Source organism: Homalodisca vitripennis, chromosome 3, assembly GCF_021130785.1.
Source record: "Homalodisca vitripennis isolate AUS2020 chromosome 3, UT_GWSS_2.1, whole genome shotgun sequence".
Taxonomy (NCBI): Eukaryota; Metazoa; Arthropoda; class Insecta; order Hemiptera; family Cicadellidae; genus Homalodisca; species Homalodisca vitripennis.
The window spans coordinates 32,317,982-32,338,852 of NC_060209.1; the positions used below are offsets into that span (position 1 = coordinate 32,317,982).

A 20,871-nucleotide genomic window follows, 5' to 3' on the forward strand; every position below is an offset into this window, starting at 1 on the left:
TTTTAATTTTTCTATTTCAGAAAATGTATATATATATATTTTACTCACTGTTAAATATTATATTTCGTAATTTGATTGTTTATGTTTATTTACTAGTTGTAAAAACTAGTAATAATAATTTTATTTACTGAGAATTAAATTTAGTAATTTGTTAACATTCATTGAACAGAATTAGTAATAAATTAGGTAATCCATGATTTAACTATATACTATTTTTATGTTTTATATTGCACTCAACTCATTTTATTTGATTTTTTTTTATTTATTTACTTTAATAATAATGTTAACATGTTTTGTGTTAAAAGCATTATTTGTAACTTTACTTTATTAGTACTGTACTCACAATATACTCATTGTCTGTACTATAATATCGTATGAAAATTGAGTAAATAGTGTTTAATCGTCTGTTTGTTTCTTTTGTGCCTCAACTGGAGTCCTACAGTACAACAATATTTTGCATCCAATTAAATACTGCTAATGCCAGAAACAACTGAAATGGGATTTAATTGAGTAATGTGACATACAGCAGTCTCTTTTGGCACTGAAATGTATAATGCCTATTAGCAGCCTTCTTTCATTTTTATTTATTTTTTTTAATTAATAAAAAAATATAAATACAATATAAATTATGGTTCACAGCAAGTGAGCCGTGGTTTAAAATGCATGAATGGTTTTAGCTGTAATACAATTTGTTCTACATTTTAAACTAGTTGCCACCAGCAGCTTCATCCACACTGCTTGTATTATTAAATTATGAGAGCAAACCATTAAAGGATCTCTTGTGGACAGTTATTAACAATTTAAAGTTTCAAGGACTAATCAATATGGCTAGCTATCATAAAATTTGTATCATAAAACTTGATTCCAGATTCAAGGAGTAAAATTTGTCACAGCGTTAGACTTCAAACGCTGCACTAAGTGGAAGGTGAACTGGAGCTGAAATTAACATTCTTAAGTGGAGTATATTTTAAAATACTTGAAATCCATTTTTATTTAGTGAAACATCCTCCTCAATATGCTGCTACTATGTAAAATTCAAACAGTCAATATCTAACTTAATTTCTAACAGTGTGCTCCTAGATATTTGTAGAAACCATTAAAAATGTATGGAGACTACAATTTTTTTTTTATTAATTTAGGATTCCATCATGAAACCGGTTTTGTGTAGGAAATCAGGTTTAAGTCTACGTGCTTGGAACAATGAATGTTTATAACAGAGATAAAGTCTGCTGTAACTTTCACTGGCCTGCGACAGAGTGGTACATTTCCGTGTGGCCCAGTATAGCCCAGTGTGTCAATCACTGGCAGCCAGAAGGATTCCTCGCAGGCTACAGTCTGGCCTCCCTCCAACCGCTACGGTGAGTGACACAAGGTCACTCCTACTCACTTTACGTAAACAGCTCCCCTCGTGTGTCAACCGGTCATTAGTCATTATTGTTGCACTCACCGTTGCCATAAAATAGTGCAGTGTTGAAAATCATTGCTTTGTGAAATTATGTAACATAATGCAAGGACTTTGGTTTCATTTACGGAAAATCTAGTCTTTTTGAGCTCTCAATTTTGTTGGATCCTTATTGAAGTCGAGTAAATCTTTTCTTTGTCTTCAACGTTAACTGTACGTGGCTTATCTGTATTATTCTCCCTCATCACCTGTTTAGTCCTGCCTTTCTCCCTCTGGGTTTTTTCATAAATTTCAGATGCTACTCTATAATTTATACAAATTTTAAAATAATAGAACTGTAAGGGCTGAAACACTCCTCGTAGCTTTGATGTCTCTAATTGGGTATAACTTGAAATCTATTCAATTCTTGAGACTATTAGAATATAACCTAAGTTGCATCATGTACAATGAATTCAGTTGTCCCATACAATTCTGGTTATATTCCAAAAAAGAATCATATTCAATAGTTTATTCAGAAAAAATCAGCCAATAAATGTAACTCTTTAATTACAAATGGAAATTACACTTTTAATAGTTGGTGTTACACTCCTAATATATGTGTAGGAATTTAATCAATTTAGAATCTTAAGCTGATTAAACATGTTCAGGGTTTCATCATGCTGTCAGGCTGCTGCATTAATTACTGTCACAACAAGTATGTCTGATATTATTATAGCACTTTCGAGTTTATCTGTGCGTATACTGTGAACAATTATTAAGTTATTTAAATGATACTAAATTTTAATACTATGTTTAATTTATTGTAAGTGAAACGAACATTTACTATGAAGAAATTATGATTAGAAGGAATATAAAACCTTTGTACGAAACTAGGCTTTATGTCCTTTTTGATTATATCTTTGGATTAATTCTAGATAATTATTACTGGATTTATAATTACTTTATAATGCATTAATAATAAACTGTATATTCAAAGTAATGTGTTGTAATTTAAATAGACTATTTCTTTACTGTATGCACATAGATAATCTGCAAATGTAAGATTTAGTGTAATTTTATTTTGTTGAAAAAGTATAACCAAAGAGAGTTGGATGTTTTCACTCAGAGGATTATAGTGCTGATGTGGGGCCGATGTCAGCAGAAAGGGCTGTAGCTGTAATTGCTCAGGTATCAAATGCTCTAATTCTGATCGGAGAGTCACAGGAGCATGTCACACTCCCGCCTCCTCTTTTAAGGTACGCTTTTGTTTCGGTTGAATCTTTTATTTGGGTACTGTAAATAATTTAAATAAATTTAATTCAACTTGCATAGATTTACAACAAATATATATATCCTATACAATTTTTATTTGGCCAATCTTTATTTTTAAATATTTTGTTTATTACAACAAACAATTTTAAAAATTTAACATATCATCCAGAACAATTAATTGTCTATTCAAATAGTTATGTGATTTGTGTTGGTATAAAATTTATGATTAAAGTGTTATAATTTTAATTTTATACATTGTGATTTTTGATTTTACTGTTAAAAAAAGTAATATTTAATGTTAAAGTAATTTTAAAATTAAAACCTAAATTTAAAATCAGTTGAAAAGATAACAGTTTTAGTCAATATTTTCATGCAGTCAATGAACAATGATTTAGGGTTAAATGTGAGATAAATATATTACTTTGTTCACATAAATTAACGGGTTTTAATATTTTTAAAAAGTTTAAATTTTTTTCAGGAATCTGGTTTTATTGTTGGAAGAAACTATTAAATAAGACAGGTAAGTTTATACAATTTTATTTTGGAAATACAACAGATTATAAATCTTAAAGTAAATGATAAGTTATATAATTTAAAATTTAATTTGTTGCAAAAATTGTTGTGTCAATAACAAATTGTATTATGATTAGAAAGAAAGCAGCATCTTTACTTAGATATTTGTCAAAGATTTTAAATTGATCTTACAACAGTTAGACAATATTGAATTTACTGTTTTATTGAGAGTAACATTGTTTCTTGTGAGAATCTGTAACATCAACGAAAACAAACAAATTTTTATTGTCATGTAAATCAGCTGGGAGTGTAGTAGTCATAATTAACCAACAACGGCATTGGGTTTTACACACTCAAAGAGTAAAATGTGACTAATGATTTTTTTTCTTACTTAATACAAAAAAGTGTATAAAATTGGTTACAAGAAAAATTACGGGAAAAATTAAAATAAGTCTTAATAAATTTGAAAATATTAACATTTTACAAAATATACTCATAGGTTTCATAATAAATGTATCCTCTTTCTAAGTATAAAATTCCACTAAGGTTTAACAAAATGAAAGTTATACTTAAGAGGTCCAAAAATGTATGCAATATCTTTCAAGACAATGAAATATTATAAATTAAAGCAATTTAATATGGTTAAGGCATTTTTTTCTAAATATGAAAATTCACTTGGATTCTTTTACGTCATTACCTTTTATCGTAGGATATAAGTACTACACTTCCTAAAGCATTTAAGATTTTCCTATAAAGTATGTACTTTTTGAATATTTAAACAATTAAATATAAACACCCTTAGGATTTTTTCAGAATAACCTTTAAAAATCTAAAAAAAGCATTAAGAGCATATGAATTATATTGAGATATCCCCCATAATTCTATGACTAATAATAAGATCGTAAAAGGGAATGAGGTTTAACATTGTTATTATGAGGTTAAAGTCAAGATGGCTGCTAGTATTTACAGCCGGCTCTAAAATGTGGTTGTAGTGAAATGACCTTGAGTCTAACCCCATAAGATCAGTGTTACACTTTTACACCCTTACTTTTAATTGTAAAATTGTGGGAAATTATTCATTTTAAGCATATGATTAATAAAAGCATCCAACCAATTCTTAGTTTTTTCCTGAGTATATACTTTTTGAATATTTACACAATGATATACATCAAAGTTTGTAATTTTTTCTGAATAACCATTAAAGTACTATAAAGCATATTAATTATACCTTTAAAATGAAAACTTTTTAATTATTCTAAGACCAATAAAAAAGTTGTAGTGTTTGAAGTTCTGGGCTATTGGGTAACTAAGATAGTTTCCAGAATAGCCAGATCCAGGTTTCACTCATTCACAACAATTGAATCAAAACTTCACCCCATACAAAAATGATTGAATTGATTTTTTCCAACATTTGAATGAATCAAAATTTTTCACATCACTAGTGTTATCTTAACATGATTTAAACATGCAAATGAACTTATAATGTAGCATTGATAAGTATGTTTTTTATGTTTAACACTATCCTGTATATCCACGGTATTACTTATTCAAATTTAAATCATCTTTACAAACCGTATTTAAATTTAAAAAGACATTTACAAACCATCAACATTAAAACATTTAACATTAGAACATTAAAAGTCAAAGATCCTTTTGTGAAACATAAAATCTGTGTCGATATTCGTTGTATTCAAAAGTTATCATTATAATATATAATAAAAATGTCATATTATAATGCAATGTGATTTAAAAAAATATTATACTATACTTTATAAGGCTGCAAAGTTAATAACGTAGTCAAGTTATGAAAAAAGGCAAACAGTTGCTAGGAAAATGTTTTTGAACTTGGGTGTTAGGTAAGCTATTGGACATTTGCCCAATTTTCTAAAAACTACAGCTTCTACTGATAACCTAACATTGATTAATGATTGGGTTTTTTGTTGAGAAACAAATACACTACACATTAAGGCAAAAATGATGATCTGAACAAATCTATTTATTTGATTTATTTAAATTTTAATGTTGGATAATTTTCAGTTTTACAGCATTGCCCGCATTTTTGTGGTGAAGTTTAATAAAATCAGAACTTTTAACAGAAACTGTGAAGTCTGAAATTGTGTAGGAATTAATAGTGAATTTAATATCAAGCTGTATTCCTATACTTGGCCAGGAGATGTTTTTATAGTATGAGAGGACCTTAAGGAGTGTTTATTTGGAAACCTTGGCAGTTAATTTGAGTACTTTTTAATCGATATATGTAAATAATTATTTTACTGTTAGTAAATATATTTAGCTTATACGTATCTTCAGTTTGAGCTTTTGAATTCAATAAAAGCTCAGAACTGAAGTTAAACTTAAAATATTGAAACAAATCCGCAATTCTTTAATTAGTGAAAATTTATTACATAAGTACTTTATTTAGTTATGCCAACTGTTCTTCCAACTTTCAAACTACTTCTTTAACACATTTTTCATTGTAACTTCAAGCTTCTTCAACAATTCTTTATTTATGTTATCAGGGTGGAAAGAGATATCCCTTCATCATTCTCTCTATTTTTGAGAACAGAAGAAGTCATATAGAACCATGTTTGTAATTATGGAGGCTTTGGCATTGTTACAGTGTTTTTGGTAAAGAATTCTGGAACAAACAGTGAATTAATTAGTTGCATTATCATGGTGCAAAAACCATAAACTTTTCATCTCAGATCCCAAACATTTTTCAGATTGCTTCACAGAATAAGGTCTGAACTTGTAAATAATGATCCTTATTGATGGTGATGTAATGAACTTCTCTACTGGAACAATTGAGACTAGTTTTCCATGTCATATGTGTAAAACCATGTTTCACTTTGTATGGCACATAAAAAAATGTCATGACATAAGCCAAATGATATGTCAACATTATCAGTAACTTCTCTGATTATGATTCAGCGATTGTTCATAACAATGTCTTTAAGTTTTGACATTGTCATGATTTCTTTTTTTTTAATATGCTACGTATTATATTCAGGACACTTGTCATCTTCAACATTTCAATGTCCTTCTTGAAAACGTTTCTCACTTCTAAACTTCCTTGTTTTCAAGAAGACTTACTCAAATAATAATAATAATAATATTTATTTGCCATAAGAATCACAAAAGATCATTGACAATGTCATTTAGCTGCTAAGTAAGCTTAGTCATGAGTCCATCACATATTCAAACATGGTCAATCAGTATTTTATAATCAATCAAACACAATATTAAAAAGGATTACAAATTACAAATATTATATGTTACCTACAACCTAAAAATATTTACATAACTAATACAATGTAAGATTACACCTTGTGAAAATCCAAATCATAAAATTCCCTGCATAAATCAACATAATGATTTTAACATAATAACCCTCCATTTAACTGATACTATCCAATATAAATACCAAACAGTACCCATCAAATACTCCGTCAACAACAGCCTCTCTCCGCATCAGCTAAGTATACATCCTTCAAGCAAAGACCAGCAAAACATGATTAACAAAAATGGTGATTTGTAACAGGCCTCGTGCAAAGTTCTAAAAGTCTATTGGATCAATGACAAAAAAGTCATCTAGTTTATAAAGGGGATGTTCTAATAGCCAGTTATAAAACTTGTTTTTAAATTGCAGGATTGGATATTTATCCATAAGTACCTTTAATTTATTGTAAATTTTCATAGATATAATGGTATGGCTACTTTGGCATTTACTCAGCCTAGAAACTCAAACCAATTTCAACATTCTAAAAATTTGCTACATTATAACGAAATTAAATTGAAATGGTTTAATCCACCTTATAAACAGATAGGAGTAAAAATTGCTTATTCAGAACCAAAATCTCTTTATTTCATAAACATCAAGTTTAGAAAGTGTGTCATATTAAGTTAAAACAATACAATGTTAAATATTTATAGAGTTTCATAATTTCTGTACAAAAATTCATCAATGGAGTAAAAAAATTTGTCAATGAACCAGTCTTTCAGTTTCTTCTTTAGAGTTGTTGGTAGACTATTCTTGAGACTTGTTGGTAGGGCATTGGAAAAAACTTTGCTCCAGCACAGGACGGCTTTCTCTGGAAGAGTTCTAGATGATGTGCAGGTAGGGTAAACTGTTGGGAATGTTTTTTATTATGTTGATGGATGTGGTTAAATCTCGGTAGATTATCTTGTACAGCATACATGATTACTTCAATCATATAGATGGAGGGTACTGTGAGTATTCCCCATTCCCTGAATGCATCCTTGCATGACTCTCTTGGCTTCAGCCCAGCTAGTATCTTTACAGCACGCTTTTGTAGGACTAAAACTCTCTGGAGATTCCCTCATAATGTGCCTCCCTAAACCAAAATTCCATATCTTACACGACTTTTAAAAAGTGCATAGTATGCGGCTTTAACTATCTCTACAGTGGAAATTATTCTAGTTCTTCGAATTGTATACAAATCTGAACCCAGTTGCTACATAAAAACTCCATGTGGGTAGTCCATGACAAGGATTCATCTATAACTACACCCAGATGTTTTGTTGTATAGACTTGCTGTAAGTTTTGGCAGTGAGATGATAGCTCGTCTGGGGGTTCTTTATTTCCAGTATAAGTTGTTTGGTCTATGTTGTTTAGTTGAAAACCAAGTCATTTTTATGACAGTGTTCTTGTGCTAAGTTAACAGATATAAAACTTTTGATTTTTAGTTGCTCTGTGGTGCTATTACAAAACAGCAAAACTGTGTCATCAGCAAACATTACAGCGTAACTATAGTCGTGAACTATAGTCTTGGAACTCCCTTCTACGTTGTTAAAGTTAGTATCTAACATTTTTTGTGTTTGTGCAGAATGACTGCTGCAGAAATAGTGATGAAGCGAGATGATCCCAACATCGCCTGGGGGTTCAGACTTACAGGAGGCTCAGATCTTGGAACTCCCTTCTATGTTGTTAAAGTTAGTATCTACAATATTTTCATAAATAATTAATCAGTTATTTTTATATTTTTAAACTATATTAATTTGATAGAATTTATTACCATCACAAAGCTGTAACACTAACAAACATGTTAACTAACAGCTGATTGTTGAAAAATGAATGTTTTGTAAATCAAAAAAATGATTTTGTTTTTAATTTAATTTTTGGTTTAGTTTTATTGTAAATTAAGCAAATTTTTCAGGTACAGTATTCCTCTATGTGTTATGCTAATCTTGCATAGTATACTTTCTTATACTTTCTAAGTATTGTACTACTTGTTCTTATTCAGTGCAGTCGATGGCTTGGTTGAGAAGGCAACTGATTGGATGGATGAATTGGTAAAACTTGGCTAAAGCACACATTTTTGTGAAACCAGTTTTACTTTTTCCTTGCTTTTTGTCATAGCATAGATAAATAATCGTATGTGTTCATGTAGACCTAATAGTTTAATTAGCTAAATGTTCCAAAATTCAAGAACATGATAAAATACTGTTGGATATTACCCACAATATTTAGCTATGTTTTATTTGTTGAAATACACAATATTATTCTGTTTTGAAACCCACTTTAAATTTATTTTCTGAACAGTAAGTGCAATACAGTGTGCCACATGGGACATATTAGGGTTTTGTACTGTAGGCCTAACCCTAATCAAGAGAAGTACAAACCCTAATCATGAGAAGTACGTTGTTATGTCACATCATTTCAATAATGTATGATTTGTGTTTCTATTATTTCTGATAGGTTTGTATCTCTGCACTATGGTTTTTATAAAGTAGGCTGGTATAAATGGACAATGGCAATGACTGCCTGAACAGTGGTAGCAGACAAATGCAACACGTAGGCAGTTGGTGGGGACCAGAAATCCCTATCTTAATAGGCTAAACAGAGCACTATGGAGGAATGTTGCTTCTTTCTTGGGAAGAACATTGCTAATATGGCAAAGTGTAACGGGTACAGCAGTTATCACAAGGTGACTGAGTCAAGCGACGTGGCTGCTGCTTGGATTGGTGACCACTGAGCGATCATGTCTTTGCAAGCAGTCCGCCTGCCCGTCCATTGGTGATGGTTTGGAAGTCACCTTTAAACCTTTGGTCCAGAGGTTAAGTGACTCCTTAGCCCTTAACTTCGCTCAGTGAAAAATAGGACATTATTGACTTTTACATTTAAAACTGAACAAAAGCAGCTTGCAAATAAAGAGCTGTAATACAAATTTAAATTTATTTTTTTAATTTTAAAGAAATTTAAATTGAAATAATTGACAACAAAGCTCACAGTGGATTTTCATCAACGTACCTAAGTGATGAAAATATTGACCTGATGAAGTGTACCGATTTGTACACTTGAGCTTGAAAATTTAAAATAGACCATTCAAATTAACAAGTTTCTGGTCAACTTTGAACTAGGACCAGCAAATATTTTGAAAGGTTTAAACATTATGCATTACATGATGAGTAAGGAATTTTACAGTAAAATGTATGTCTCAAAATTCTCTACAATGACAATGCAAATCATAATGCATGTCATAGTGCTGACTAATATTATAAAACAATGTTAACTCCCTTACACATCTATTGACCTTCCTCTGCACCTCTTTCTTTTTACTTCCACAAATAAAGAGGAACATGAAAACTTCTGGTTAAGTCAAAGAGGTGAAAAACAGAAGTGAAAGGGGTTTTTGTAAATCAAAACAACATTTACAAGAAGAAGAAAAACTGGTATCACATTGTGATTAGTCACGTCAATTACTACACTGAATTGAAAAGGAGTTGCTTGACACTTGCCTACCAAAAGAAAATGTGTATACCTTAGAAAGTCCGCTCAGTACAGCGTTACTTCAGGAACTTTAGGTTACTTTCTGTATTTACTTCTTAATGTTTTACTCTCTTATGAGCTAGTATTTATAACTTCCACTAAAATTGATACTGACTATCTACATCCGATGGCACAAGAGAAGTCAATTGGAGGGGGAGCCTGCAGGCAATATGTTGTTGAAATAGCCAAGATGACAATACGTGTTGTGTCAATCTGGCGTCATAGACCTTTGAGAGAAGTTACTTCTCATGCTTGACACTTGTGTTGGTAACTACAATAAAACTAGATCACAATACAAACAGATAGTCTACTAAAATTTATTTTGTTTTAGTATATTAGTGAGATTCTATGGGAATATTTTCTAAAAATCATATCTTGAGTGAAAATTTGTATTATTACTCACATATCTTACCATAAAAGAAGTGACCAGACCAGGCACATAAAAAAGTAACACATGGTAAATATCATTTTGTTGACAATTGTTTTCACAGTAACAGCTGAGTGTTATCACCACACTGCATCCTTATCAATATCGATCAGTTGATAACTAACAGAAGAATTACTTATTTTTATACGTTTATAGATATAATCTAAGTTTTTTTTTTCAATTTGAAAACTTGGTTAATGAGTAACTGACTGTTTTACCAAGCTTTTACTTATAATGAGCATTAATGTGATGTGATTTATTTAGCAAATAAGTAAAGTATATAAGGTTTACTAGAACTGAGTAATTTTCAAATGTAATAATCAAAACACATTGTTTTTACATTAAAACATCCAAACCAATAAAAAGTAACTGATGAATATGAGAATCACACAAAGAGACTGCTTCCAGAACTAAGTAAATTTGATTGCAAAATACTGTTCACAGTAGTTATACAAGAAAGGGGGTTTCTCAGTCATTGAAAGATAAAAACCAACTGACAGTTTTTAAAAGGATGCACAATTAATTGCCATATGTTAGGACCATCTGGGTAGTGCTTCCTTCCACACAGTACAGCAGAAAATCCTCACAACATTCCATGCCCCTCTCCTTAGGGAAGAAGACTAATTTGGTGACAAGCATAGGCTCATTCTTACAAGAACTCCCTATTGTACATAGATATGATATCAAGCTACAATTTTATTGATTACATTCAAACCAACAATTTCAAGAATAATGCAAAACTTTTTGATAGATGCATGCTTGATTCACTAGATTGGAGTGTTGGATTAGTAACTGAACAGTTATCAATTTGCTACTGCTTCAGGACCGATACTCATGCTTTCCTTCATCCAACAAATCCAAAATATACAGGATGTTCAGAAAAGGGTGTCACAAACTTTTGTGTTTGATAGTATCATGATTTCAAACAAAAAATGTCTTGTTAACACAGGTTAATACGAGACTGTCTTTTAGCCACTAGCAGTCATTTAATATTTTTTATAAAAAATATTATCTCTAGAACTAGTAAAGCTATAGACACAAAAATCTGAATATATTTTATGATAAATGAAAGGAAAACTAAAAAAACTATTTGATTTGCTTTAATATTAACAAAATGGCGCCTACTGAACATTTTTAAAGTAAGAAAATAAAATACCCAGTATAGTTATAAAAAATTGTCAAGATGCTAACTATTTTTCAATTCTTATTAGAATTCCAATAGTACTTTTTTCAATGAAATCCGTCAATGCATAAGCGAGCAAGACCACTTTAAAGATATGATTGCACAAGCCGTGAGTAACAAACATTATTGTCAGTTGAGAGGCATCAGCTGTTTTATGGATCAAATTCCTGTTTGAAAACTATTACAAATGAATTATTCAATATATTTTTATTTCTTGGAGTGTTTTTTTTTTACAATTGTTAGTTATTACTCTTACTACTTTTCAAATAGAAATCTTCTTTACAGCTTCCTGAACTTTTAAAATTCATGAAATATGTGTAACGTAAATATTTATAAAACGTCTCTGAAAGCATTTTTATGTATTTTACTTGTTACACCACAAATCTTGTATGATTTGTACTAGTTTTACAAAATAAGAAAGAAGCAATTGCTGTACTAATCAACAAATATATATTGTCAATTGTTTTGTATATTAGTAAAACATTATTTGTTAAGTATAATTTTGGATTTTTTTCTAAATTGTTAATGACTTAGTAGTTAAATCATTGCAAATAGATTGCTGACATGCAATAATTTTCTAAAGATGCAAAAATTTAAATAATTTATTAAAAACTAGACCCAAGCAATATGTTTTGTTAAATAATTTGTAATGCATATTCTTTTTGATTAAAGAAATTCAATTGTAAAAATGTTTTATTTCCGAAATATCTGCTTCACACCAAATATATGTAATAATACTAGCTTTGCATTGTACAGTTGCAGTCCAGCATCAACCGTATTTAGATAACCAAATAATGGCATGTATAAGATTTTACAAAAACCTGTAAAATGGCTAACTATGTTCCATTATTGATCAAAGAGCTGCCAGATAAAGGTTATCCTGGAATTCAAGTGTGTATTCTTCTACATAAAATGTTTGATACTACTTTCCATACAGTAGGTAAATTAGTGTATCATATTTGTAGGACAAAATATTGTCATGTAGAGATATTTGCAAAATATAAAATTATTTTTTTAATACATTAATCTGTTTTTTTTTTAGTTTTTATTTAAATTTATTTGCATTTCCCTTACAAAAACTTGTTATAATACTTCAGTTTTTTCAGATTAAAAGAAAGCTCTTAGTAATTAAGCTCAAGTATTTATTTTGGGACTGTAAGTCCTATATTTAGGTTTCACAGCGATTAAGTGATTAGTTGTAGGATGCGGAAAAAAGTGGTTCCCTTGTGCAGAAATAGATAAGCCTAGGATCCACTGTTGGAATTGACACGGATTGGCGGCAGCTCAGGTATGTGACCAAGCCTTGATTGTACCAACGGTCGTGTTCTTTGGCACATCCGTGCTGAGACAGGTCCATCCATTACCCTGTCAACTGTCCAGCGGATAAATCACATTGATTGCAGAATATACAGACGGAACAGTGAACAAATCACAAGCATTCGAGAATAATTTCTAAATATTTGGAATATCTGATATATACAGACGGAACAGTGAACAAATCACAAGCATTCGAGAATAATTTCTAAATATGTGGAATATCTGATATATACAGACGGAACAGTGAACAAATCACAAGCATTCGAGAATAATTTCTAAATATGTGGAATATCTGATATATACAGACGGAACAGTGAACAAATCACAAGCATTCGAGAATAATTTCTAAATATGTGGAATATCTGATATATACAGACGGAACAGTGAACAAATCACAAGCATTCGAGAATAATTTCTAAATATGTGGAATATCTGATGAAGATGAAACCAACTTTAGCAAAATCTAAATGAATCATTAAGTGTATAATAAATATTAATGATTAAAAAACGTAAACAATTTTTTGTAATTTGTAAATATGAATGAATGAATGAATGAAACATGGATTTTGTTGAAGGCGAAGTTAGGACTATAAAGTCCTCTCTTTCACTTACCCTCAATACAATTTATCATATTAATTTATTGAAAATAATATAACAACTAAAGAAAGCAATATAAAAAATAGATTATTTATAACACAACTTATGATATAAAATTAATTGTATCATGATAATCCTTTATAACCCATTGGCCTACTAGGTTGTACAGCCTTTCAACTGCACAGTAAATCCAATTAATTTGAAAATTTTCACTTGAAATTTTTTCTATTGCTGTAGCCGTGCTTTTTAGATTTTGAACATGGAAGTTTTGATTTATCTTCCTAAACTAGATTTGTAATAACAAAATCATATAAATCTTAAAATTGTTGATACTAATTTTGGTAATCTGTGTTAAATACATAATGCACATTAATTTTTAGTTAAAACAGTTTTTTATTCTAATAATTTTTAGTTAGTTTTATACCAATCATAAAATAAAAATTAGTTTTTTAATTATTTTATTTCTTTTGTTTTATTATATTAATCATTTTAATGACATCTTAAATGTCATATTATTTTTAATTTTGTGTTAATTTTTAAATAACGTGCATCTCTTATATCAAATATCTTTAGTTTCATATTTTTAACCATCCAAAAATAAATTTTATTTCGATATCATAAACACTGTCAGAGTTACATAAAATAATCCGTCTTTGTTATCTATCCATTTCACAAATGCATAAAACTCTGTTTCACATCATATTTCACACTCACTATTTCTTTACTTGAATCAGAACTATCACTGAGCCAATCATCTGGTTATTTTCCTCTTCCTTAACTGCATTACTATCACTCTGCAAAGTAAAATTATTCTATTCCCATTATTTCATAGAACACAGAAACTAACTTAAGATTGTTATGTTAGGTAAATACATTTTTGGTCTATAAATATGAATATAACATTAACATAATTAACATTCAACAAAACGTTATAATTTATAACTGTATCATTGTTTCACAAACTAATTACTTTTTAATTGGTTGGAATTGGTGTTTCAGGCTTACCTGAGACATTTTAAGTGGTTTACGTATGTTACATTTTCTAATATTTAAAGGATTGTATTATTTACAGAACGTTTAATTTTTAGAGCTAACTGCACTTACAAAAAGCACAAAAATTCAGCAAATAATGAATAAATAGAGTAGCAGTTCTTTATAATGGAACAACAATAACGCATCAGTAGCTGTCTGGGAAGCAAAAGCCAACTTGTATTATCTTAGAATAAAACCAAGTCTTCTATGAAAATCAAGAATGATTTTTCCTACGCCAAGGAAGGAAAGAATTAATTGTTAGCCACGCTAGTTTTTGGTGGAGGTCAATATTGGAGGTTATCAAATGGGTTAGAAATACAAAATGGTAATTTTTCCACAGTTTAACTTCTAAATAACTATTTTACTTTAAAAAGTGAATAATAGTCATTTCAGTGCCTAATATAAAAAGAGACTGAAAATCACAATCTTAAGTCTTGTTATTCAGGTTTTTGATGATTGAATTACATGCTAGATAGGTTTGAAGTGTGTCAAGCTAAATAAATATATAACTTGTAACAAAAAATAATTTGCTATTTTTTATTTATAAATTTTAAACATTTTGCTATCCTTTCATTTTGCTGGTGGTTTGTTCCTTTCTTAAAGGAAATCTTTCCACAGACTTCACGAAAAAATAGATTGTGTTCTTGTCCAATTTGAATTGGCTCCAGCATTCTGGACTATTAGTCTGTATTGTAGGGTTGGAGTATTACTGTAAACCTGCTTACAATCTAGGGCTTTATGTATAAAAATATCAAATTAAATATGGCAACAATGTGATGTAAATAAAGTGTTAGAAATATGAATGGAAAATTAATTACTTGAAGGGTATATTGTAATTGCTTAGTCGTGTTTGTACATGTATGTACATGTCTAATGATGACAGGTTCTGGGCAGGGGCCACGCAGAGAGGGCTGGCTTGAGGGTGGGTGACATGGTATATGCCATCAATCACAAGTATATCAACACATTCTCGCACAAAGATGCTCAGAATGCCATCGTACACACTGGGGACACCCTCATTCTGAATATAAAAAGGTAATTTGCCACTATATTCATTTTTACTGGACAAATTAAAGTAATTTATTCCTACAAGTGTAAAACAAGCTCAAAGCGTATTCAAAGTGAAATCCATCTTCTAACATTTATGTTGTGTTAATTATTGTCTTTTAAATAATATACTTATGATTTTTTAATTTTACAACAGTTTTTCTTATTAAACTTCTTATTAAAATTAGAGATGATAAAAGATGATTTACTTATATATATTTATTTTATATAGAGGCCCTCATGGTGGCCGAGGCACCCCCTTGCCTGACTACGTTGACCCGGTGAGTAGCCTATGTACTGTATTAATTGTTTCATACTTTATCTGAGAACAGGTTCAAATTTAAGTCAAGCAATTTAATAAAAAACAAAGAAACCGTAAAAAAGTGACATTTATTTTACAGTATAATGTACATATCATTATGTTTCTATCTCTTTCAGATACAATCTTTTTACAGTTAATATGGAAACTGGCTGTGTTTAACCATCAGAGTATTTTTTAAAGATAGTTGTCATAACATAGCTATAGTGGGAAATGTTGATTTAGAACGAATGTTGAGTTTAGTTCCATTTCACCTTTCGCTTAGTGCAGTGTCTGAAATCTGACGCTGTCACAGATTTGACTCCTGGAATCTGAAGCCAATTTCTGTCTGAAGAGATACAAAAAGTCGGTGACAAGAAGCTCAAAACGAACTCTTTGCATCATTTCAAGTACACTCTATTGTGCACCTGATGAGACAATGATAGCACCTCTTCATCTAGATTACATGTTTTTGAAGCCTAGGTGTCTCTGAAGTCAAAATGATGGAAAGAGTTTGTTTTGAGCTTCTTTTTCTCTAACTGTTTTGGACCTCTTCAGACAGACGTTGACTGATTCCATGAGTCAAGTCTGTGACAGCGTCACATTACAAACGCTGTACTAAGCGGAATGTAAAATAGGAGCTGAACTTGACATTAGTAGATCTGTTATGCTTTTCTTCTTTGGTGTTGGATTATTATTAAAATGTAATAGATTTAGTGAAATAAATATGTTAAATTTTCATTTATTTATTTATATGCATTTTAGTCCTCAATATTCCGTAATTATAAAATTATTGTCAGCCCACAATTTTATTTTTTAACACCTGAAGTTAGTGTGTTTTAAGTTAATGTAATTAGTTTTCATAATCTGCCTGTTGCTATATTTGAAAAATTCCTATTTTTTCAGCTGATGGGTATCGCTCCCCCACCACCCACAGAACGACCAAAGCCTGTTCCTCTCCCGCCATATGAGCCGCCCCCACCAATCGTCAAAGAGCCTACACCTCCCCCTGAGTCAGACGAGGAGGAAGAAACAGAGGAGACGGTAGCAGCTTTCAATGTCAAGATCAACCCTAAAGGTCGGATAGCGGCTATTGAGGAGTTGCCCGTCACTCCTCCACCCTCACGGTCCTCCAGTCGCTGTCGGTCCAGGTCTCGATCCGCCTCCAGAGATCGGAGAGGCTCTTCGAAGCGAGCGTCACAGGTGCGGGAGAATGGTGTCGGAGCCAGAGGCATGTCTGGTCCAGGAGAAGCCTTCACCTACTCTAAGGAGGTGATTACCCAGTACTCCACTGTTCTGTCAGCCTCCAACCAATCAGGAGGAGAGACTGCACAGACGATTAATGAGTCCTTCATCATTCATGGAGGTTCTGAACACAAAATGGAAGGTGAGTGAAGCTACTCACTCCTATGTTCATATTGTACTTGATCTCCAGTTAAAAATATCAGAGTTGCTACATGTTAGGTCTAATATTACTTGTGCTGTATTATGTGTAGAGAATAGTTGTATGATTGTATTGGAGAAAATTCTCTGTTGGTTAATATGACGCTCTTTAAACTTAATCAACTAACATGTGAACTGTTGTAGTAATGTAAATAAAATATCTTAAATCCGTATAAATAAAATACTTGTAAAAGTTATAAAAATAAAGATTTATTCTCATGACAGCGAAAAGGCATATTTTATTTGTAGAAAGATAGTATCCTTCTTTTTATTTCTTTTGCTTATGACTTGTTTGTAGTAAATTGAGCTTGTTTAATTTTTTATGATCCATTCAAACATTTTATTAGTAAAATAGGATTTTTATCTCACAATAAATAATAACAATATGTTACTATATGTTTATGAGCTATCAAACATTAATGTATAACTTTAAAAAATAAATGGTATGTTTGTGAACTTATAAATTACAGGTACACCTTGAAAAAAGTTCTAATGTAAAGTGTATTTTAAATATTCGTTGTATACCATAGCACTAAATACTGCATTGTTTGGCTATAAAAGTGTAATGATATCTAAAATACTAAAACATTGTTTTATTAAAGAAACAGATAGTCCAATTTTTATTTGAAAAATCCGATTCTCATTTGAAGAACACATTAGATAGATTAAAAAAATATATACATAGCTTTTATGCGATTAACAAATCTTATGGGATGTTATTGTATTATTGCATTATAATCTAAATCTAAAAAATTGTCATAGGTATCAGGTTGATAATAATATGAGCTGGTTGCCTTGAACTGAATTTAAATCTCTTGCAAAAAATGCAATGTAATTTTGTATAATGTGGAGGGTATTGCAGATATATTAAGCCCTGAAGACATTGAGCGAGATATTTTTGAAGAGAAAATGGAAGAACAAAAGATCACAGAGCTTCTGACTGGAGAAGCAGAACTTTTAGATCAAGGAATTGTTGGGTGAGTTAGTTTTATGTTCTGATTGTTTAATTTCAATTCATGCTGATGTATAACTAGTATGATATGAAATTTCTTGCTTTAAAACATTTTTAAACTCCTTATGGTAAATAATTTTTATTATCCTTATAAAATTTCAAATAAATTGTTTATGATGAGCAAACAAATAATACTTACATTAACTTCATCTACTATGTGTGTAATGAGGATAAATTATTTTCCATAATTAAAAATTAAAACTAATTAATTTGTTTTCATAGAAGAAACTAAATGAAGAAATAACAGTCAGTGATGCATTTGGGTAGATGAGAAGTATCAAAAAGTATTATAATATCACTTTCTAAATATCAGTGTTATTTTTTTGTAGCAGAGTATATAAATATATACTCTTTGTTTCAAAATACTCAATGGAGAAATACTCTTTACTGACATCTGAAATAATAAAGAAGAATAGAAGAAGAATATTGTGTTATCTTGATATTCCTGTACAAGATATAAGTGTGTTTAAATCTTGACTACTTGTATAGATAAAATTTCAATGCATTTAGTTTACAAAGATCCTACAGTATTATTCCATAAAGGAAATATTGAGTTTTTCTGTTTATTTGCTGATGCTGTACTCCTTACAGGGACCAGGTATCAGTTCCTCAACAACACAGCAGGCCATCCTTATCAGTAGATAAGGCCAACAACACAGAGCCTGTGACTTATGTGAAGTTGTCACCTTTAACTCCCAATAACACTACTATCTTTCACAGTGATGGGCTTGTTAAATCTAGAGAAACTGTCAACACCACCTATTTTACACGAGCAACAATTTTAGGAGTCTTATTTTCAATCTTAATTTATATATTTTTGATGAATCCAAAAAAATTGTAAAATGTAAAAAGTGGCTTTGTAGTGAACTAAAAAGTGCTTATGCGAGGTATGGTTTGATACAGATAAAATTGATATTTTAAAAATCAATATAATTTGCAGTTGCTGTCCATCCTGTAGTTTTAAATAGTCCTCATCATTATAGCAATTAGAATTGAAACTTTTAATAATTTAATAGTAATCAAAAGTAATTTGTGACTATTATAGAAATGGCTCATGATTTTTAAATTTGTTATTTGTAAATTAATAATTCATTGTAATAAAACAAAAAAAAAAAACACTTGAAAACAACTTTTTATGTTAAAGTTTTACAGGTAAATATATACAAGGGCTATCCAGAAAGTAGATTATGTTTTGCTCAGTAGCCACTAGGGGCAGAACTATTACAACCATTTTGATGTTAGGACATTTATCAGTTCAGTGGCTATCCAGACGTGCTAGTGAGAGGTTACTTTCGCTCCTCATTGTTTTACAATAGCAGTTTTAAATGTGTGACCAAATTGAAAATCCTGTCAGTAGTGAAGTGCAGTCGGTAATACAGTTTTTGTTAACTAAGAACAATAAACCAATTGAGATTTTTCACCAAATCTGTGAGTTCATACGAACAATGTGATTACTGAATGTAGAGTGCGTCAGCCTGGTTGAAGTTTTAGGTGGCAGAATGTTATAACACTGGAATTTTAAAAACTAGTTCATAGCTATAAGAAGTCCCTAAATTTGTATGGTGACTATGTTGAAAAATAGTATTTTAGTGCCACTTTCAAGTGTATATGATACTATATTGTTCCTGTACTTTGTTTTTTGTTTATATAAAAACGAAATCTACTTTCTGGATAGCCCTTGTATATAAAAATAAATCAGTTTTGGATACTTGTGGTAACAAAATTAAATTTTAAAAGTTATAAAATTCTAAGAATGAACTTAAAAATTAAGATCACATCACGTTAATTACTAGGTTTGGGAGAATTGATAGACATTTAAGCTAATGAAAGCTAAACTTTAAAGTTCTCCTCTTCCCTCCCCTCAATATCTTAATTGATAAAACCTAAATTAAAATTTACTTAATTTAATTAGAATTAAATTCACAAAACAGTTCAGAAATAAAATCTTAGTCACATACCCGTCAGCTATCATAATAAGATGTGATCATTGCATTATATATATATATATATCCAGTTTTTGTTTAGTTGCCAACTAATCGTTACTTATCCCATTCATTGTTCTATGTATGCATTAAACACAAAACAGTAAATGCAAAAATAACAAAAAGGGGACAGAAGATGATTTAAGCAAAAATGGGGGTGAAAAGAGATTTCCAGATAAATTTCAAGGTCAGACATTAGAAAGGAGGTCATTTTCATGACAACATAGAACAAATTCATTGGTTGTCAGTTGTAATAAAATATAGGTATTGACAAACTTGACAGCAACTGCCTTTATTTATTTATACTGTTTATCTTTTCCTGACACATGGGGTCTATAGAAGTTTAGTAGTGTTTAATTTTCTTAAAAACCCCCTTTTGTGTGTTCAATTTTCTAATGTTTATGCTTAATTGAATTGGCAATGTACACGGCATGTTGTTAGTGGAGTTGGTTTCAAAACAAAAAAACTCTAAATTACTTAGTTGAAAAAGTCAGTTAATCATTAAATAGAAGAGTGAACATTTTTTTATTTGTCAATGGGATAATTCATAGTTTCGGTGAATTGTGGGTTTGTTTTA

The 20,871-nt window shown here is 30.3% G+C and overlaps 1 protein-coding gene across 2 annotated transcripts in view; it reads left to right on the forward strand.

The window, feature by feature from the left end:
• The first annotated feature begins 2,522 nt into the window (after positions 1 to 2,522).
• LOC124356777 (titin-like) overlaps positions 2,523 to 20,871 on the forward strand; it is a 42,087-nt gene continuing 23,738 nt past the window's right edge. For both annotated transcript variants that reach the window (XM_046807974.1, XM_046807975.1), the window contains exons 1-7: positions 2,523 to 2,637; positions 3,132 to 3,173; positions 8,014 to 8,119; positions 15,396 to 15,547; positions 15,792 to 15,840; positions 16,764 to 17,244; positions 18,163 to 18,277. In XM_046807974.1, coding sequence (XP_046663930.1) covers positions 8,015 to 8,119; positions 15,396 to 15,547; positions 15,792 to 15,840; positions 16,764 to 17,244; positions 18,163 to 18,277 — 902 coding nt within the window. In that variant the 5' untranslated portion in view covers positions 2,523 to 2,637; positions 3,132 to 3,173; position 8,014. The remainder of the gene's footprint in view (positions 2,638 to 3,131; positions 3,174 to 8,013; positions 8,120 to 15,395; positions 15,548 to 15,791; positions 15,841 to 16,763; positions 17,245 to 18,162; positions 18,278 to 20,871) is intronic.